General features: G+C 36.0%; 1 protein-coding gene and 1 long non-coding RNA gene across 2 annotated transcripts in view; both read right to left on the reverse strand.

Moving 5' to 3' along the window:
* Positions 1 to 14,681, reverse strand: part of LOC310650755 — an 852,012-nt gene that overhangs the window by 534,874 nt on the left and 302,457 nt on the right. The gene's annotated exons all lie outside the window — the stretch shown is intronic.
* Positions 1 to 14,681, reverse strand: part of PPP4R4 (protein phosphatase 4 regulatory subunit 4) — a 49,233-nt gene that overhangs the window by 16,613 nt on the left and 17,939 nt on the right. Inside the window, exons 8-14 of the mRNA XM_083379464.1 lie at positions 13,149 to 13,318; positions 12,715 to 12,834; positions 8,407 to 8,484; positions 7,030 to 7,113; positions 5,796 to 5,978; positions 2,795 to 2,900; positions 2,126 to 2,273 (exon numbers count right to left, since the gene is read on the reverse strand). Coding sequence (XP_083235590.1) covers positions 2,126 to 2,273; positions 2,795 to 2,900; positions 5,796 to 5,978; positions 7,030 to 7,113; positions 8,407 to 8,484; positions 12,715 to 12,834; positions 13,149 to 13,318 — 889 coding nt within the window. The remainder of the gene's footprint in view (positions 1 to 2,125; positions 2,274 to 2,794; positions 2,901 to 5,795; positions 5,979 to 7,029; positions 7,114 to 8,406; positions 8,485 to 12,714; positions 12,835 to 13,148; positions 13,319 to 14,681) is intronic.

Consider the following 14,681-nt stretch of genomic DNA (forward strand, 5'->3'; position numbering starts at 1 on the left):
CAGTTTGGGAGAAGGAGAAGCAGGGAAGACAATAGATAAGGTAGAGGGACAATATCAGGGAGATCACTGATCTTGAAAGAGCTATGTCTTATTGCTGTATGCAGCCTATATGTGTGTGTGTGTATGTAACGTATGTATATATGTATATGTATATGTTAAAATAGCCAGGATAATAGGATGCTGAGTATTTCAAAGGGATGGTATATATAATTTTTTGAAAAACGTCTTTATCTTTTTAACTAAACTAGTAAATTTCAAAAAAACCCTGTTCCCTTGGGTGTATTTTATGAATATTTATATAGTTGAACCAAATATGAAAAAGTCTACTATGTCTACTAACACTCATTTCCATCTGTTTTTTGTTTCTGGTGATGAAATTCCTATTATCTGACAGAGATCATTTGTTCATGTTGGCTTGATATTACCTATGGAACTGTAAAGAAGACTGTCCCGATTCTGTTATGTATAGAAATTTTTCATACTGTTGTCTATCTCCTTCATGGACCTTTAAGCAATGTTATGCAAATCAGATTTTCATGTTTCTACTATTTTCTGTACAGTAATTATATTTCTAAACATTTTAGATTTTTTAAAATTTTACTTTCATTTTCATTTCCCCCCCCACTTTTATTATTTTTACAAATAAGGGGCAAACATATCTACTTCTTCCTCCTACTACTTTCCTCAAAACAACTCTGTGACATGAGTTGGGCTGAGAGAGTGTGATTGGCTCAAAGTCACCCAGCTGGATGAACCAGATGAACTAGGGATGGATAGATTCCTTTAGGATCAAGACATTTTTCCTATTACAAAGGACAAACTTACTCTCACATCAAGTATGATTTTTAACTGCCAAATAGAATAATCGTTATTCCCTAGTTGTCAATCATTTTCAACACATGCTCCAAATATTTGAGTTTCTGCTTGCATACCTCTGCCTCAATGGAACAACCTATTTTTATTTGATTCAGGACTGACCAAATTCATAATTCAAATGTGTTCATATTCTTTAGTTTTCTCTCCATCAATGTCCATCTTTCATAGAAAAATATTACCATAGAAAAAACAGCTTTAACAATTTTGATTTTTGTTATCACAGAAATATCCTCACCCTGAATTTGTCTCCATCACCACCTTCCTTCCTAAAAATAATCTTTCCTGTAGTTCTCCAGCACACACTTTTTCATTATCTTTTCTTGAGCTCAAGAAAACAATTCTATCTACGATCTTTGCTTCTTTACTGCCAATCATGAATTCACGAACCATGGCATTTAACATTGCCTTTGACTTCTTGTTTCGTGCTCTCAGCTCCCCACAAAGCTTACTGGGACTAATTTCTTCACTACTGGAGTATTAAAAACTCTCTAGATCTTTCAGTTTCCTCTTTGACCTCCATAATGCGTTCTTCTAAATCTGTTTTATTTTAGTATAACGAAGTGATATCATTTGCATATTTATTTCAACATTCTGTTTCCACAGCGGACCTCCTAGGCTACTAAGTATATGTATCTCTAATGAAGCTTTTTCTTCTTTCAAATCATAGGCATTCTTGTCAACTGGAGAAATTTAAGATTAGTACTCAAAAACCTAAGTCTACTGTGCAGAAATAAGTTTTGCTCCTGTCCCAATACTTTTGTTAATTACAGTGTTTTTATTTTATTCCAGAGAATTTCAGGGAAACTGTTAAGGAAGATTTCCAGTAGTATAATTGCTCTGCCACAAACTCAGCATTTTGGGGGTAATTTAGATATCATTGTCTTTATCTTTCAATTCTCATATGTTTTCTCATTGCTTCTTCTGCTTTCTTAACATTAAAAAAATTAAGGAAGGAAAGTCGGGATAGCTGCACAATACTTTCCAATTAACATTACTAAGAATAAATCCATTCATCTCTCTATAAATGTTTTCTTTAGCCCTGTTCCAGCTCAGTTTCTTCTTTATGCTGACAAAGCACCAAACTCAGAAATTTTACACACACACACACACACACACACACACAAAAATCTACAGAGTTTTAATACATCAATTCTATTCCAGAAACAAAGGCAACCTGCATTAAATGGCAACACAAAGCCATCTGAATAAATCACAGTGTTTTATTAATTTAATATAATTTGTACAGTACCTCACATTTGCTACTGGATCATGTGTAAGTTCAAGCACAGGAAGAAAGAAGTATTCACAGAAAAATGATTTGGAAAAGAGTTCTATGATGAATTCACAGGTATCTAAAAAACGTAATCTGTTCCAATAGCTTTTTCCTTGGCCAAGCTCTGGAGAACAAAACATTAACACTGATGGGTTATTATTTTGATGGAAGAAATGAATGAAAATCCAGTGCTTAATTATCCCCCAAATACTTGTTAATATTCTCAAACATAATGTAATAGTGCTCAACCAGCGAAGAAGTAGAAAAGTCCACCAACAGTCATGTAGGATGGCTATCTCTTGGTAGGGCACTACTACTGGAGTAGCTCCTCACATTAGCATTCCAATTTCTTCCTGCTTATGCTCTCTACCTTACAGAATACCTGTTAAATACTTGTATTTAAATTTGACATTCTTATTGGCGTGCTGGAAATGGTGCTGCATCTTTTTAAAGATTATCGTGAATGTGAGTTGTCATGGTAAACTTGCATACAAATATTTGAAGCTAATGCAGCTGCAATCTATATAGTGGAAAACATCTACTCTATGGTTAAAAATGGAGGCCTTCCCATCTTAAACACAACAGCCTTGGTTTTGACTAAAATTCCATTAACTTGCTCATGATAAAGAGTACATCAAGACTTACGTTCAATCAATTTCTGGATGACCTCATATCTCTGTTCTTGCTTACGATTATATCGTAAGTATATACACAGTGTTCGAGCAGCTGCTCTTTGGACAGGTAGGACATTCTTCAAGAGAGAAAAAATATATTTCATTCTACAAGAGATTATATATAAGTAATCAAGCATACAATTTGTTCATTGATAGGGCAATAATAGTTGAAGATAAAAAGACAAAATAATAAAGCATCAATAAATGTTGCAGAAATGAGGCTGAGATAAATTCAACTTAAGGTTGGTCTTCAAAACTTGAAACATGAACTTGTATTTTTTTAAAGTGGTATGAAGTCAGACTATTAATTAACAAATCATTTAACAGCTAGTCTAGTTTTTATTGAATATATAGTCTTTTGGTGCTTGCTTTATATCTTTCACCAGGAAACATGTTCTAAGATCACTTACCGTAATTTTTCCTACAGGAAGATCATCCCAGGAGGAGAAAAAACAAGTATGTTTTTATTCTGCTAATGAACACCTAAGACAAATTATGGGGTAGTGATGGGGAGAACACATTATGCATACGCAAAAGTCAGTATACCGTATTTTACTTGTTATTGAAATGACAGGATTTGTAGATAAGCAACTGTATGTGAGTTTTTGAATGTGGAATATGTAGCTAGCAGTAAAAGGAGATGTACATATTTTACATCTTGATTTGGCTTCTTTTTAAATCAGCATATTTAAATCAGCAAATTTGGAAGGGGATTTTTTTTGCTTTGTTTTGTTACCCTGGGCAATAGATGATATTCTATATACATGGAACAGCTGACATTTTTATATTTAATTTTGTAAAATTAATTGGATTATTCAGTAGTTAAGAATAAACACATTTCAGCTCAATAAGAAGCATCTATTAAGTTTCAGGGCAGAAATTTGCTTGCTTCTTTATAATTTATTTAACTGGGTTTATATACCATGGCAAGCAGAATTGACTGTAAGTGCATATTTGTCCTCCATAAATTGGGATAAAAATGAAGCTAAAATACAGATCATACACAATATAATCAATAAAAATGTATATACATAATCATGGGAGTAAAATGCAATTGATTAGAATTATTTCCACTGCTAGAGAGACAAGCAAATCATTCAGACTCCAGGAACTACTTGAACAGCTGTCTTAATAAACCATCTAAATATTAAAAGAGAAGGGATCATAAAGAAGTTGTGGGAAATGCTCTCCCAAATGACAAGGGCGAGCAATAAAGCAAGTGTGTTTTCTGCAGAACCTGCAGTTGACAGTCCCCAAGACAGGCAACATAAAGAAACCCTACTCTACTTAAACTTATCAGGTGGGCAGATATATTAGAAGAAGGTGGTCACATAGATATCCAGGTCAAGAACTATGAAGATCTTTAAAGGTGATACTGAGCATCTTGAATTACAATCAGAAGTCAACTGATAACCAGTCCAGCTTTCTAAGCAACATTATGTAGGTCCATTAGGTGCACCCAAGTGGTTAAACCACTGCATTCTATACTAAGTCTAGGTTCCAAATGCTCTTCACGGTTAGCCCGACATAAAGCACATTACCACAGTCGAAGCAAGAGGTGATTAAGGCATGAGTGACTTGTGAATAGAGCTCCCATCCAAGAGTAGTCGTAACTGGCACACAAGATGGAACTGTGCAAAGGCTCTCCTGACCACAGTCGCCACCTACTTCTAAAGTAGGAGTTGTGAGTCCAGGAGGATTCTCAAAGTATGAACCAGTTCAGTACAAGGGAATGTGATCCTAATCAGAATTAAAGGTAGAATATCTCTGGATTGGATGGTTTACAAACAGAGAGACTCTCCGTCTTACTGTCTCAACTTGTTTCTCCATAACTAGACTTGAACAGCCTGTTGTCATCTCGATAGCAATTGAACACCATCACCTTTTCAACCTAAGTTGAGATGCAAAGTTAAGCATCATAACATACTAATGATACCTAACCTATGTTGGCAAATGTCACCAGACAGTGGCTTCCTGTATATTTTAAAAAGGAGTGGGGAGAAAGGCAAGCTTTGCAACACACCACTTTTGAGAAGCCTGGAACTTGATTTCTCCCCACCCCATTACAACCAAATGAAACCACCCCAATAAGATCAGGACACTCTGAAAAGGGCTGTTGGACAGCAGTCTGTGAATGCAACAAGAACAGAAAAATATTGATATTTTAATTGAAATACTAGCATTCTTTATAATTTAAAGAAATTTGAGAAATCTGGAGGGAATAATAATAAATAAACGTATTTATTCATAATTTATTTTTTATTTTATTTTAATCCCATTTATATCCCGCCCTTCTCCGAAGACTCTGGGCGGCTTACAATCTAAGCACAAATCAAATGTACTTAGCAATAGCCTTCATTCTATGTATATGCCTACTTATTAGGGCTTTTGCCCCCCCAAGCAGCATTTTTACAAAGTCAGCTTATTGCCCCCAACAATCTGGCTGGGCTTAACTAGGGGCCTCTGGTGGAGACGCATTAAGAGGCCCCTGATACATTTTTTAGCTGGGTATTTTAAAGGGTTAGGGAAGGGGAGGAATTCTGGGAGTTGAAGTCCATGTGTCATAAAAGAGCCGAGGTTGCCTACCCCTGGTCTAGATTGAAGCAGGACAACCTTCTCAAATTCTTTTTGTCCCAAGTAAAGAAATCCAATTCTATATACAAATACAGTTAGAATATATAAGGATTCGTACTATTTTTCATTAATTTTCAGTTTTTTAATTTGGAACACAAGATGGAAACAAGCAAACCAAAACACTTTAAAGCTACAGGTATTCAATTTAAACAACAATGGCTTTTCATTAAAAACACAAATTAAAATAAAAAGTTCTAGTTTGCTTGTTGCTGATATACTTGTCTCAACATAGATTTATTTCAATAGCAATGTATATATTTTAGTCTCTTGGATAATGTTTAAGCCAATTTCATATACTTCAGAAAGAAATACACAGAGGAGGGTCACTGAGAACTCACATTTGTCATAATGATTGTCAGCATTCTGTGCAAAAACCGGTAATAAATCTGATCACTTGAGATGACATGAGGCAAACAGGCATACTTTTGTAATAGCTTCTCATGTGTCCTCCATTTTAAAGAGGTTGCTGCCCTCTGTTCAGCTCTTGTTAGTGCTGGAATTAACTCTGGAAAATTTAAAAGCTGAAAGGGGAAAGATATGTTATACATATTAAACCAGAATCGCCAAAACACAGTAGCACATACCACACATGGTTATGTTACATGTTCCCAACCAACCAATATCCACATCACTGAATGCTGTACCAGTTTTCAAATTATTTTTGAAACTTACATAAAATCAAACTCTGGTTTAATTAACATGTGAGCTATTGATCCTAAACTGTAAACTGGTGTTTCTGGTCACTTCTGCTACCTGTAATATGCAGAAGAATGCTAGAGCCTCAAAACCTCAGGAACTAGTCCAGGGATAGGCAACCTCGGCTCTTTTATGACTCATGGACTTCAACTCCCAGAAGTCCTCAGCCAGCATAGCTGGCTCAGGAATTCTGGGAGTTGAAGTCCATGAGTCATAAAAGAGCCGAGGTTGCCTACCCCTGAACTAGTCCATCCATATTTTGATGTATAGCTTTATCTAGTTCACCACACATTTATTTATAATTATCAAGGGAGTACCAATAAAAAACTACTAGCAGGGATTACTACTAGAAGGGATTACTTTTTCTGACTCTTAGTTTATTTCTCTCCCTTTCCACTTTCATTGTTCTAAATTATATTTTGTTTTCTCTAATCCCTCCAAGATATTAAGAGGACCTGTCCTGGGAGACATACAGAAGTTTTCCCCACAACACTGGAAATAGGATAAGGTTTACTCTCCCTCTGCAGTAACCTAATCACAGCCTCACAAATGAAAGCAGAATAGTAACAACTTTCAGGTGCTTTCAGGGTGAGAAAAATGATTGTACTTAGATAAGATTAAGATTATAAAATAAGATAAGACCCCACACCTCTATCCTTTGCATGTCTTGCTTGCTTCCTCCCTCATCATTTTGTTTAATTTTAATTCAAGTGTAATGTCTCTAAACATTTGTTTTAATGTTTTATATTGGTATTTTTCCTGATTGATTGTAAGCCATGTAAAATTGCCTTGGCAAGATGGGTGATAAATAATTTTAATAAATAGTGGACTTTGTTGTTTAACATATGATTCTTCTGGCAGACTCATCCACTTTACCTTGTTCTCTGATCCACTGTTTTCTCCTCCAGTAGACAGAAGTTCGAGAAGTTCAGGAAGGTGATTTATTAATGCATCTATCACCTAATTAAAAGAGAATATAGTATTTATATTTCCAAAACCTATCTATGTACCTACCTAGCTCATCTGAGTACAGAACGGTAGACAGAATAGAGTACCCTGATCTAACAGCCTGCAGAAGGCAAAGTTAATGTTGTATGAAGAAGCAAGTTGCAGACAGCAAAGAGTATGAATTTGATGGAGAGAGGGTAGATCAGTTAACAAAGCAATAAAAAGGAAACTACTGCTTGAATCCAAATGATAGGAGAGGACCATGAAATCACCTCAGACAGACACTCTCCTAATTTACGTGAACATAAAAAAGGGAGGAGGGCAAGCACAAACATGGTACTATAGCCAATTGAAACAAAATTATTTCTTAGTCTTCCGTGGAGCCTATTTCTTGGCCTGGCGTGCTCCTCACAGGCTTGACAAAGGGTATTTGGAACCTTCCATTGCTGCAGAAATACCCATTCTTAAGCAATGTACTATCATATGAATTTAGGTGTCAGTTCATCTCTAAAATGCCTTGCAGCAGTGCCATACAGTTCCAGGTATTGGACCAGCTGACCAATCACCACAAGTCAGAGTACTTATCTATCATAAATTCCCACTTAAAGCTGGCAGAGAATCTTCCATCCAGGAAACATAGTTCTATAAACACACAGAGTGACTTATCTATTCACTGCTTCATCTAATCTCTTCCTTTCTGATTTAAGCCATACTTCTGCAATATTCATCAAAGAAGACAAGTTTAAGAGGAAATATTATAGTACTCCTAATATAGTTATTCTGCTTTCCAGCATTTAAAAATATTAGAAATTACTTTGTTTTCCTAGTCAGAATATTCCCAGTCCATTTCCTAGTCTGAATACTGTATGCCTTCCTTGCATAACTTTGTCTTCTATTGTCACCCCATACATTCTGATTTAACAATATAATTTCTGAAGCAAAACTGAGCATATACTAAGGGGAATCTTACCTAGCACCAATTAGACTGATTGAACCTAAGGCATATCAAACTGGAGTGAGATTAAACTATTACATATGCCTTTGAATAGTGATCTATTTTGCAAATTCAATTCTAGGCATTTTCTGTTTCTCCTGGAAAAGTGTTACAAGAGTTATCCCTTATAACTTTCATATGACTTTATAGTGACAACATCCTGTGTCCCTTATGTCTAGGATCATGAGATAAACAGCTATGATTCATCCTATGTTTTGACCCATCAAGAATTTCTTCTTTTAATAAATATAACAAATAAATAAATATAATTTGGAATAATTGTGAATTGTCAAATATAGCGAACAAATTACCTCTATTGATTCATCCTGCAATAGGGCTATCAGTTCTTTATGTATTACATACACATCAGTATTTAAAAGCTTAGCAACCTGGAAAATTACAAAACAATATACAGATATTAGTCCTTTTAATCTATTTTTTGTTTTTTAAAACAAAGTTTGAATAGTATCTTGAATAGGAAACTAAGATATAGACTAAACCTAAAATGCCAATAGCCATACTTTAAGACTGTGGAGGTCACGTCCTTTCCTTACTATTTGCAATATAGTATTATGCTGATGAAAACATAGAAAAAAGTATGTAGTAGCAACTGTGTTCTTTGACAATAACCTCTCAGAAATAATTTGCTAGTTTATATAATCCAAATATACTTTGAAATTTTGCAAACATTTTGCCATGTACTTCCTACTAATGTAAAATACAGTCGATCAGATTCTAATTCCTAGATGTATTAAGTATTATTCTGTCTTCTGATATTGACAAAATAGAGAAAAAAATGAACATTATCCATTTTTTCTAAGAGTCCAAGAAGAAACAAATGCTTCATTAAGAAAGGGAACAGTCTTATCTGTCTTGAAGATAGTAGTTTGTGGAAAAATTACTAAAGAATGCATTCTGTACTATGCTATTGTGTAATAACAAACCTTCCTTCTTTGGGTAAAGTATTTAAGTAAGCAGCAAATTGTTCAAGACTGACATAGATTACTTATACCCATTTCAGATCAATTTCTGCACTAAGTCTGAAACTAAAACATTCCTTATCAAAATGCTTCACTGACAGGAGAATTGTATAACTGAAATTCTGCTAACTCCCCTAGACCTCTCAACAGTTTTCAACATTAATGTCCATATCGTCATGTTGAATTGCTTTATATGGTTTTATTCCTTCCCAATAGTTAATTTTTAGTAATAAAGCTGTGCTTCTGCAACAATGTGAGTCCAATATGACCTCCTATACAATTTAAAACCTAAGTGTACTGTGGGGATATATCTGGATTATGTTGCCATCAGTGGGCTAATTCCTTCTCAGAGGGTGAAAGGTAGTGAAAATTCTGGACAGGTTTCTGAAGTCAGCAAACTGCAATTCTGCAATTTCATTGACAGGGGAAGTGAGGTTAAATCTTCCTGAGTTGCTATTTTCTTCCCAGATACAAGTAAACCAATAAACAACTGATATACATTGAGAGGATAGTGGGTGGAGTGCTTAGGATTCTCCTAATGGTATCTTTTCACAGAGGCAATCAACACAATGAAAAAAATAATTGATTTTTATATTCAGGTTGTAAAGCCATTTCAGAAAATTCAGTTAAAATGGCCTGATACCAATAAAATATAGAAATTCTATTTTATCTTTAGGTGAAATTAATGGAATTTACTCTATTGCTATAGCTATATTTATTCAGAGGTATGTTTATAACTGTTTTGATTTGTAAACCTTTAGCAAATTAATCAAGGTGCTAAAGTATTATTACAGAACAAGTGCTTGAAAGCAGTGGAATAAAGTATATATTGCAAACAATAGGAGATTAAAAAAGAATAAAATTTGTAATTCGTATTCTTATAATCTCTAGATTGGATCACTGCAATGCACTCTACCTGGGACTGCCCCTGAAGATTATCTGGAAACTGCAGTTGGTTCAGAAAGTCAATTTAGTAGTATTTTTTTATTTATTTTATTTTAATCCCATTTATATCCCGCCCTTCTCCGAAGACTCAGGGCGGCTTACAATTTAAGCACAAACCAATGTGCTTAGCAATATATTATGGGTGTTGCATTGGCTTTGAAAAGTGTTATTCAAGGTGCTGATATTTATTTATTTATTTATATACCACTGAAGGCAATTTACATTAATTAAAAACATTAAAAACAATTAAAACACCAATATAATTCAAAAAGAAGAATCCAAATAACAAACAATAATCAAAATACATGTCTGACAATGCCAGGACATCATTAGATAACTTCAGCTTCCAAATGTTCCATGAAATAACTTGTACGAGGGCAATTTGGAAATAAACCTCCATTTGAGCATGTGCAAGAAATAGGCGGGGATAGCGATGCCCATCCTATGGCACCCAGTGCAGTAGTTCAGTAGGCAGTGAGAAGTGGAAAGAGACAGTTGTGTTGCAGTTGACTCGTCCACTAGATCAATTAAAAATGAACCCTGTCATAGAAAATCCTGCCAAATGTGAAGTGCGTGCAGTAATACGATTCCTGCGTGCAAAAAACCTTTCAGCAACTGTGATTCATCGCAAACTGTGTAATGTTTACAGACCAAGCATGATGAGTGAAGGTGCCGTACATCCAATGGTGTCACGTTTAAAGATGACAAACTGACGTGCACGATGAGGCAAGAAGTGGCCGCCCATCTGTAGTCAGCAATGAACTCATGCAGGAAATTGTCAAAAAAGTCTGTAAAATCCATCGGTTCACGATATCTGAACTTTCTTTACACTTTCCCCAAATTTCTTGGGACTGCTTTGTACAAGGTAGTGACAGAAAATTTGGGATACAGGTTCTGTGCTTATTGGGTACCAAAACTCCTCTCTGAGGAGCACAAAATACACCGAATGGATTCTGCTTTGGACTTTCTCACGCGTTATGCCGAGGAAGGAGAACAATTTCTTAACGGAATTGTGATTGGCGATGAGGCCTGGGTATCGTATGTGAACCCTGAAAGCAAACAGCAATCAATGGTGTGATGACATATGCACTCAGCAAAGAAACCCAAAAAAGCTTGGCAAACATTGTCGGCCAGAAAGGTTATGGCAACAATATTCTGGGATGCCAAAGGAGTACTGCTAATGAAGTTCATGGAGTGTGGTTCGACCTCAATTCAGACATCTACTGTGAAAAAAACTCAGACAAGCCATCCATAACAAGCGTCAGGGCATGCTGTGTTCCAGTGTGGTGTCGGTTTACGATCATGCTCACCCACACACTGCTAGACACACCCAAGAACTTTGGAAGCAGTTCCGCTGGGATATTTTTGATCACACACCCCCATAGCCCAGATTTGGTGCTGAGAACTACCACCTCTTCAGGCACATGAAAACAGTGGCTTGCGTCACACCGCTTCAATGATAATGCGCCTCACGATGCTGTTACAGGGTGGGAGATTTTTTTGCAGAAGGAATTTCAAACCCTGTAAGACCTTATGACAAGTGCCTTAATTTGAATGGTGACTATGTCGAAAAGTAATGTAATGTTGTAGTTTTCTAATGTGTAAAATAAAGGTTCTGTATCTGCGAGTGTCTATCATTGATAACCAAACAGAGTTTTATTTCCGAATTGCCCTCGTATTAATGGTTTTTGAAAAGTCAGAGTTGTAGTAAGGGATTGTTCTACAAAGTGGGACCATCACCATTCCCAATCTCACCTTTCGTGAGTTTCCTTCAACATTTCAACAGGAATGAACAAATTAGATGCAGAAGAGAACAGAACAACTAGAAGGTCTTGGAGGTCTTCTAGTCCAACCCCCTGTACAATCAAGAGTCCCCAACTGTTCAAGACAAGGGCTGTCCAGACTTTTCTTAAAAGCCTCCAGTGATGGAGGACCCGCAACCATCTTGCTGGTTAGTTTTTCTCACTATTCCTTAGTTCTCCTTAGTTCCAGATTGCTTTTCTCCTTGATTAGTTTCCATCTACAGTATTTTTCTTGTCTTGATTTCTGGTGCTTTAGAAAACAGGTTGACCCCCTCTTCTTTCTGGCAGCCCTTCAAATATTGGAACACTGTTATCAGTTGGTTCTACCCAGAGAAGAGGCTCTTCAATTAGCTAGAAGCCATTTCTTTAAAAACAAAAACCAAACATCTTGTATTTTGAAACCTCCTGGAAACCAATGCAGCACCTACAATATTCAGTCACGTGGCTGTAATGGCTGTCATCCATCACTATGTGCTGTCGCATTCTACATTGATTGTTTTTAGATAGCATTCAGGGGCACTCCTGGAATAGAGGCAATTAAAATGGCAAACTTCCCCTGGAAGAGAGTTCCATAACCGAGATACTACTACTATATTACTGCAGCTATGGAAATGTTTTAAATAAATAAAATAGTAAGATGGCCTACTTTTGACAATCACAATATGAAGCAACTCTGTCAAAATGACTATAGGTAGTGCCTTGAAACTGATCTTAGATCATATACTCAATCTAAGGGGTTCTAAGGGGAGGCAGTCTTTTACGAAGTACTTTTAATAAGTTAAAATGTGATATTTTAGATAATTATAAATATGTCTGAATAAGATTCAATATTTAAAATAGTTATGAAAATTAAGCCAAACAGTGTTTCCATAACATACATTTCCTGACTTACTTCATAGAAGCTACTAGCCACAGTATGTCTGACTGGTACTTCAGGATCATGACAGAAACAAAAGAATGTAGAATATAGTTCCAAACTGAAATTTTTGGGATCCACAAAAATCATCATGGCCTAGAAATGTAAACAATGTAATATATAATAAAGGTTAGCACATATGTATCTGCCCCCTCCTCCACTTTCCTATTTGATCTCCAAAAATAACTGGCAGAAATAGAAATTATAATCTGTTTACCTGGAGTGACAACGGCCATCAAATCAGGTGACCCTTCTTCTGCCTTTTAATCTACCCTTTGTTAAACAGTAAAAGGTTCAGTCCCACTAAATACTGTTCTCAGAGGAAATAATCTCTCTTTAAAATCAGAAAGTGTTTCACAAGATCTATGTTTTATAGAAATTATGGATAAATAAAAGAGCATTTCACTCACAGGTAAATTGTAAGCACAGTTCTTTCTCACTGATATGTATTTCTTTTCCTGTTCTAGGGTTTGCAGCTGAATCTGGTTGTCATTGTGCCCATTTTCCTGTTCTAATCCCAGTGTACAAAGCTTCTTATAGAACTCCAAAAATCGCAAATGTTGCTCTGGTGTAAAAATTCCTTTAAACAAATAAAATGCTTGTTTTAATATTTTATTTTCATAAATCCGTTAAATGACAGCCTAGCAAAACATTGTGCTTATAGTAGCAGACATAATGAATTCAGCATTATCTTTAAATCTCTGCCATGCCAGGCAGTTTATTGACAATACTGGAAGATCTCATTTCTTCTTTCCTTAGCTGCCTCACACAACTGTAAACTTTAGAGACTCCAAATATAACTTTTGAAAACGCTTTCTATTAATGTGAAGAAACATGGATTTGATTAAACTAAATATTTTATTTTCTATCACTTTGAAATTTAGCATTTGCAGATCAAAAACCATAACAAAACAATCACCATGAACTTCTAATATGCTGAGGCTTTCCTCTCTGTGCGGATCAAACCCACATTTTGTAGTGCTAACAGCAATCTAATACTTCTCCAGAATATCAAGATAAGAGTGACTGTATTCTATGTGATTTCACTCACAAATTTCCAAACATACCGAGGCTTACATTCTAAAAGTATATATTAACTCTGCTTCAGGGCTTTTCTATAATATATTAGGTAAAGGTAAAGGTTCCCCCGCACATACGTGCTAGTCGTTTCCGACTCTAGGGGCCGGTGCTCATCTCCGTTTCAAAGCCGAAGAGCCAGCGCTTGTCCGAGGACATCTCCGTGGTCATGTGGCCAGCATGACTAGACACCAAAGGCGCACGGAACGCTGTTACCTTCCCACCGTAGTGGTCCCTATTTTTCTACTTGCATTTTTACGTGCTTTCGAACTGCTAGGTTGGCAGAAGCTGGGACGAGTAACAGGTGCTCACTCTGTTATGCGGCACTCGGGATTCGACCCGCCAAACTGCCGACCTTCTGATCGACAAGCTCAGCGTCCTAACCCACTGAGCCACCGCGTCCCTAATATATTAGAAGTATGTAATTACTTGATCTCTGAGGAGAAAAACCCTGACAGAATAAATTCTAATTAGGTTTTGGATAAAACCTTAAAGCTAAGTATTTCCCCACTTCAGTGTTTACCAAGAAATCGGATTAAACATGATATGATAAATTGATTAAAATGATAGTTTTACAGGTTGCAATGTGTATAGCAAGCTATTGGGGGAAAAACAGACATCAAATATGTAAGTAGTACTGGTCTTTATGATGTGGTTGGATTAAAGCTGAAAGGAAAGTCAGCGGCTGATACTGTATCATCATAATCAAAAGGATAAGTTGATGCTGGAAAAATGTATAGGGGAATGTCGGAATCATGATCCAAGGCAAGCTTGATGAAGTCCAGCAGAATTATAAGAATGAATACTGAAATAGACCTTTTCACATGAGAGGAGCATCAAAGCTTCTATTACCAGAATTCCATTCT

The sequence above is a fragment of the Vipera ursinii genome, assembly GCF_947247035.1.
Source record: "Vipera ursinii genome assembly, chromosome: 1".
Classification (NCBI taxonomy): domain Eukaryota; kingdom Metazoa; phylum Chordata; class Lepidosauria; order Squamata; family Viperidae; genus Vipera; species Vipera ursinii.